The sequence below is a fragment of the Pantherophis guttatus genome, chromosome 4 (assembly GCF_059756535.1).
Source record: "Pantherophis guttatus breed Tessera chromosome 4, ASM5975653v1, whole genome shotgun sequence".
NCBI lineage: Eukaryota > Metazoa > Chordata > Lepidosauria > Squamata > Colubridae > Pantherophis > Pantherophis guttatus.
In genome coordinates, this window is record NC_142066.1 from 130,474,789 (window position 1) to 130,481,680 (window position 6,892).

The following is a 6,892-nucleotide window of genomic DNA, read 5'->3' on the forward strand; positions in this document are numbered from 1 at the left end:
ATGAAATAGAGAAAAAGAACTTTTTGCACTGGTTGCAGTTTATTTTATTTTATTTATATTTCATAGTTCTATACTGCCCACCTTCCTCATTTCATTTTAATGGAATTAATATAAATGTTGTTGCTTCCTTACTGGAAAAGATAAGAGTCTTACCTTTTTGAAATGTATCTTGGGGGAAGATAAGTCTTCACCAACTCCAGCAGTAAGGCCAACGTTGAGTATATCCCCTATAGAAAGCCACCTAATAAAGTATTCCAACTATTGTCTGAACTTCCTATCTATGGATCCAGATAGATTATCCAAGCCGTGTTTCAAGGAACAGTTGCATAACATGCTATCTAGCACTTGGGCCTCCAAATTTCAAATGTCATTTCTCAATGTGATTCTCCATCCAGTTCCCAGTCCAATCTAAAGGACGTGATGTGAGGGATCCTTGGTGGTCTCTGAACTTGGTTGTTTTCTTGCAAATGTTTCATTACCCAAACTAGGTAACATTATCAGTGCTTTGGTTAATGAAACGTCTGCAAGAAAACAAGCTGCCCAGGTCAGCATAACTTTAATAAGTGTATGTATAATGGTCCCTTTATAAAGAATGCTACTAGTTTATGTACAACTGCTATTAAACTTGGTGAAGAGTCTTAATTGCGTACAAATATGACTTACTGAGAAATCAAGAACCGCTACAATTGCATCAACACCAATCTGGTTCTTACAGAGGCCAAAGAAAAGTACAAGTAGTTCTTCCCTAATGATCCTAATTGGGATTGGAATTTTATCATTAAAGCAATGCAGTCATTGGGCAAAACATCACAGGATAGCACCACTTTTTGGTAGTTCTGGTTGCAGTCATTAGGACTCAATGGCAATGTACAGGGCAGACAAAAGAATAGATATTTGAAGGAGGGGGAATGGGCAGGAGGGCACTATTAGGGGAAGGCTTCAAATCCCTCCTGCCAATTGCCCTACCCCTCAAAATCTCTTATTCTTTTCTGTCCTGCACTCTGCCATTGAGGCCTTAGAAAGCAGGAGGAAGAAGACAGTGGAGGCCATTTGTAGGTGTCCGAGTAGAGGACTTAGGAGCACTTAGGTCCCTTAATCATTGAGCTAAAAGACCCAACTTATCTGCAGAGGGAGGCAGGCCAGAGAACAGAAGTGCACTTAGTGATCTAACTATTATAAAGAACAGTGCCATATAAAGTCCACTTCAATAATCCACACATGAGGTGATCAAGGGATTCCCAGTCAGGAAAAACTGTAATATCCTTTATCTTCAGATTGTTTCCCAACTGCCCGGAGACAGAAACCAGTGTTAATGTGTGATTTTGAGAGAAAGTGAATAATCTAGGATAGACTTTGTTCATGTAAGACATATTATGTTAATATTTTATTCTTACAGCTTCTAAGAGCACCAATGAAAGTAAAAATAACACACTGCAGAATGTTGTGAAATCTAGTCTGCCACTATTTTATGGCTGTTTTTATTATATGAACCTAGAAAATTAGATTAAACCATGGTTTAGCATATTTTACAAATAAAACATTTGCTGATCTGTTATTTCTATAAAGTCACTTCTTTGGGAAAATGTTACATATATACAGTGATCTTAAAATGAAATACTTAAAATCCTAGAATATGAAGATTCTGAAAATTTTTTGAAAGTCAAGAGACGTGAGTTTTAAATCCCTGTAGTGTATTTTACCCTAAAGAACGCTTCTATTGACATCTTCGGATGCCCACCTCTCATTGTAAAATTTCCATTTTAATTGTTAATGCAGTCTATTATTGATGCTAGTCTGGAAGTTTTCAATGCAATCCATCAACCCTGAGACAAGACTTTGACATATTGATATGAAGTGAAGGAAACTCCCATCATAATAAAGAAGCAATCAAGCTCCCATGGGCATGCAAGTGTTCATCAGTAAGAGACTTAGGACTGTGTGACTCACAAGGTTAGGATGTTGGTCTGATGATCTGTATGGTTACATTTGAACTGGTTGCTACTGTGGGATGGGGTGAGCTCCCATCACACACTCTAGTTCCTGCCAACCCAACAGTTAGAAAGTGGGCAACTGCAAGTAGATAGATGGGTACTATTTTGGTGGGCAATTTAATAGGGATATAAAAGGAGTCCCCAACTGGACATCCCCTGGGCAACAGTGATAACGCTATTCAATCCTTTCAACCTAGGAGTGCTTCGGTGCTCTCAACACCAATGTAGTATAGCATCAGTTTTTGTACTACCTGAGAAATAGTGCCACCTCTCTCTGATGTCAAGTAACTGTCACTATTCAACAGCTAAGCTGATTTATTTTAGCCTCTGTGTCCTGTATCCATAATTACTCACAGGAGCTCTTTCCATTTACAACACTAAACCTCTGCAAAAGGTATAGAAACTTACACTCCCTTATTGAACAGAAAGACTAACTGGTTTATGGTGTTCAGAGCTGTGAGGTTGTGAAGATGATCATAGTTCAATTTTAAATTGCTTTTGAGAGCTTTAGGAATGAAAAATGTAGCAATGTAGGGATGTCTCTAGATAAATCTCTAATAGCCATATTTGAAAAAGGATGCCTGCTTGTTAACTATCTATACCAAGGGTGTCAAACTTGATTTCACTGAGGGCCGCACTGGGGTTGTGTTTGACCTTGGGGAGCTGGCTGAGCATGGCCAGCTCAACGTCACTTGTGTCAGGGGCACCTATGATAGCCCGAGAGGGGCTGGGGGGATCCATTGTCTCCAGCGGAGGAAGGCGAAACAAGGGAGCATGCCAAACCCTTGTCCTCCAGAGGAGACTCACCGTCTCTTTCAATCGCTCGATGGTGCAGGCTGTTCAGAGACCTATACAGTGGAGGGCAAGCACCTAGCCCGGCCCTCGAGCTCCCAGGGCACCGGGACTCCACAGCCCAATATAGCACAGCCCTGCTTTCCCAAAGGAGTGCCGGCTGCACTTACTTCCTCCTTAAGGCTGTTGCTGCTGTTCTCGTTCTCCTTGGCCAGGTTATTCATTGTGTGTGAGGGAGGGCAAAGTGTATGGGTCAGAGGGAGGCCCACTCCCTCTCCATGCAAGCAGACCCGACTTTGTAACCAAAATATCCTCAGTGATAGGATGTGAGACCACCAGGAGAGGTCAGGAGGAGGAGACAAGGGGATGGCAAAAGGGCAGCAGGGCTGCTGGTGGCCAAGTGTTAAGGTAGGACTTCCCTCAGACCCTCCCTCCCTCTCATTATATCTTTCCTTCCTTCCTTCCTTCCTTCCTTCCTTCCTTCCTTCCTTCCTTCCTTCCTTCCTTCCTTCCTTCCTTCCTACCTACCTACCTACCTACCTACCTACCTTCCTTCTTTTCTCCCTATTCTTCTTTTTCCTTCTCTCTTCGTTCTCCTTTCTTCCCCTCTTTCCTTCTTTTTCTTCGTCTTTCTTCTTTCTTTTTTCCCTTTCTCCTTTCCTGTTCCTTCTTGGATGCTCAAATGCAAAAGGGGAAACATTTCTCAATGCCTCATTGCCTTGTGATCAAGTGCCACTTTTGCTAGTAGTTTCTTTTGCTAGAGCTCTGCCAGTGAAAACGGACCTTGGGAAGGGCACACATAACCCTCCCAAGTTCCATTTTTGCTGGCAGAGGCACTATGGGCCCGTCCTTCGCTATTTCCAGGGCAGCCCTGCAGGCCAGATCTAAGCACCTCGTGGGCCGAATCCAGCCCGCAGGCCTTGAGTTTGACACCCCTGATCTATACTATCTTGATATGTATAATTATATGATTGAAAAACATTTTGCCAATATGGATTTGCAATATAGCACCAAAGATTATGCCCAAGACAACTAAGAAAAAGGCAAAAACCCGGAGACTGTAGTTTCCTTCACAGTTTATTGTTGATATTAGATTTAATTTGCTGACTTTAAGTTTAGTTACTATCCTGCATTAAACACTTCTGAAAGACTTTGACAGAAATGTTCGCTTTGTATCTTTGTATCTATCTATCTATCTATCTATCTATCTATCTATCTATCTATCTATCATCTTATCCATCCATCTATTTTTCTATCATCTGTCTTCATCATCTATTTCTATGTCTTTTGTACATGAATGTTCTGTAACAAATTGATCAGCATCAAAACCATCTTTTTGCTGAGTACATTAGTGTCTTTCTTTTATAAGAAAAAGCTGTAAAATAAACACTGAGCCATGAAAGTTAATATTTGCAAAATGAATGTAAGCACATGCATGCACATTTCTACTTAAATCAATTGGATTTCAGGGTATTTCCTCCCAGATCATGTCCATAGACACTAAAAAAACAAGATTAAGAAGTTACTCTTAGTGACAAAGTGATACCAAACTATAAGCATTGACCCCTTTATTTTTGCAAGGGGTTTTCCTTTTACTTGTGTATATTGTATAAACAAGGTATTGTTGTATAAACAAGGTATCACAAAAGTGCACTTTGATTTTGCAGATGATGATTTCTAAAACCCTCCTCAATTTTTCCCCCTTTAACATTTTCCAAAATTTGATGTGCATAATGGACCTTTGGTGTTGAAAAGTAGTCAATGTGCCCAGCCACATGCATTGTTTAGATTCATGTATTTATATTTATAATCTTTATATTATAATATATACAAAGGCTTTCCATTATACAGAGCAGTACAGAAGTTTACACTTCAAAAATCCACATTGTAATACTACATAGTTCGTCTACGTCTAATTAATATGGAAAAAAGAAACAAGAAACCAAAGGTTAGCTAAAACGAATAAGCAAATAAACAACTCCTTCTCCCCCCCACCCCAAATGCATGGCAAATTATTAAATATAATCTGATTGGCAGTGCAATAAAATTGCCCCATCAGTGTTTGTCTTAGCTTTTATATTTGTGCATTCTACTATCAAATGTACATTATAATTGTATCAAATGTTTTGACAAAAGAAATTTTAAAGTAACCATGATGGTTTTCTTTGTTGACAAAAATAGAAATCTATAACAAATTTGAATAACTCCAAAATAAAAGAAAAATATTTTAGTTTCAGTTTTAAAGTCTTCTTCTTATTCTGATGCTTTAATTCTTGTACTTAAAAATAGCTTTATACAAAAACCACAGGCTTCTTAAATACAGTTTTTCATGCTCAATACATTTTTGTGCACACATTTCCAGTCCACTCACATCCTTCCAAACCTTATAACAGTTTCTACTTAAAAGACAATCTGTGCTTCATATATAATTCCCTTGGCTGTTTAACCAGTAATGAATGCTTAAAAACTACATTTATCACTAATTCACGATGTTATCCTAGTATTTAGCACAAATTTAGCATTCAGCCTGAAATGATACAACAAGATGGATAACAATCTTCAGCTGTAAGACTGGTTGCAACATCATCAGCATATTAGGAAGGCTTGGTGAACTGTACAGGCCCAGGTATCACTTTTAAGATGGCTCTTTGGTGATGGTGGAAGATGGAGTGGCTTTGCTGACACTTCCATTCTGGGACTTGTAGCTGGTAAAGCTGGGTGTGTGGATTGACCGAATGTTCTTCATACTTTGGTTTGGTGATGTGGTAGAGATGGAAGAGGATAAGGAGGAGGAGGAGGAAGCTGAGGAAAAGGAAGATGGAGGAAGAGGGGTTGGGCGGCCATTTTGAGTCTGTGGGGAGAGCAAAAGGTGACTGTGGCCTTTACCTGTGTGAGTAGGATTCTGGAATTTTAAGGAGCCATTAGCAACTGAAGGGATTAAGGAAGTAGAATGAGTAGGACGACCTGTTGGAGGACTGAGAGAATTAGAAGGAACAGAGGCTTTAGTGGATAGGCTTGGAAGGTTAGTGCTATCACCACTAGACACAGAACTACTTTTTCCAGAAGTGGAAGAAAAGGCTGGAATTTTTGAGGCGGATAGAATTGGGGAAATAGTTTTATAGTCCCCACCAGCTTTCTTAGCACTTCCATTAGCCTGTAAATAAAGATGGTGGGAGACAGTTTAAGTTAGCATACATCACAAAGCATGGGAATACGTAGGAAATTAAGCTTGAGAAGAATAAGAATGACTTGTTCAAACCTGTCCTAAGTCTTGCATTTATGGGCTGGATCTTTCCCCATTTTTCCTGTCCCTTTAAGCTGCACAGCAGAAAATGCACAGAGCAAGAGGAAGTTCAAAGAAAAGGGTATGTGGAAAAGTGACCCCGAATATGGGGGCTGATCAGCTGATGAAACATGCGTCAGAATTGTTAAGGTGAAGATGGAAACACTCCGGTGGGTGGTTAAGAGGTGCTGACTGAAATCTGTTAAATAGGGAGTTAGTATAAACACTTTAATCAGAAACACTTCAGAATTGTTGATTCCTATTGCTGACTTCAAAAAGTATTACAGCTGAGTACTGGAACAAAACTTCAAAAGCAGGAGATGTTTGCCACGACATGCACAAGCTGATATCAGAATAATGCAACTATTAGATACTTTCATGCCCCACACCCTCAAGCCCTGGATTCCAATTCAGGATTTTCACTGAGAAGACAGTTCATGATTTGGTAGCATCCAAAACTGGCAACTGGACTTATACACTTATGCAAAGCATACATCTTAGTACTGATTTCATCCCAAGATTTGGTTTAGGGTAAAACTACCTGTCTGTACTGGCGTTGATCCTGTAGCTTGTGCTGTTTGACGGTCTTGTCCACACCTCCTTGCCTACTTTTTGTGGCTGCAGGGATTGGCATCCTGCTTGTCTGTGAAGTGTTGGTTGAATTCTGTGAGGAAAGCAGGAATAAGGGTAGGAAGGGAGAGAGGGAGAGAGGTCAGCTGGGCTCATTATAGATGAGAACTATCATAGCGCATGGGGAAAAGCTGCTTTAGGTGAGAAGCTAAAGCTCAACATGCATGGAAAGCACCAGAGGAAACCACATCAAAGT

General features: G+C 40.0%; 1 protein-coding gene across 31 annotated transcripts in view; it reads right to left on the reverse strand.

Annotated features, from left to right (window-relative positions):
- Positions 1-3,842: 3,842 nt before the first annotated feature.
- KIAA1217 (KIAA1217 ortholog) overlaps positions 3,843-6,892 on the reverse strand; it is a 450,644-nt gene continuing 447,594 nt past the window's right edge. For 30 of the 31 annotated variants that reach the window (XM_087892786.1, XM_087892787.1, XM_034402539.3 and 27 more), the window contains 2 exons: positions 6,608-6,730; positions 3,843-5,937 (listed from right to left, as the gene is read on the reverse strand). In XM_087892786.1, coding sequence (XP_087748912.1) covers positions 5,419-5,937; positions 6,608-6,730 — 642 coding nt within the window. In that variant the 3' untranslated portion in view covers positions 3,843-5,418. Of the gene's footprint in view, positions 5,938-6,592; positions 6,731-6,892 lie in introns of those variants that run through there. The other variant, XM_087892805.1, reaches the window with a different exon arrangement.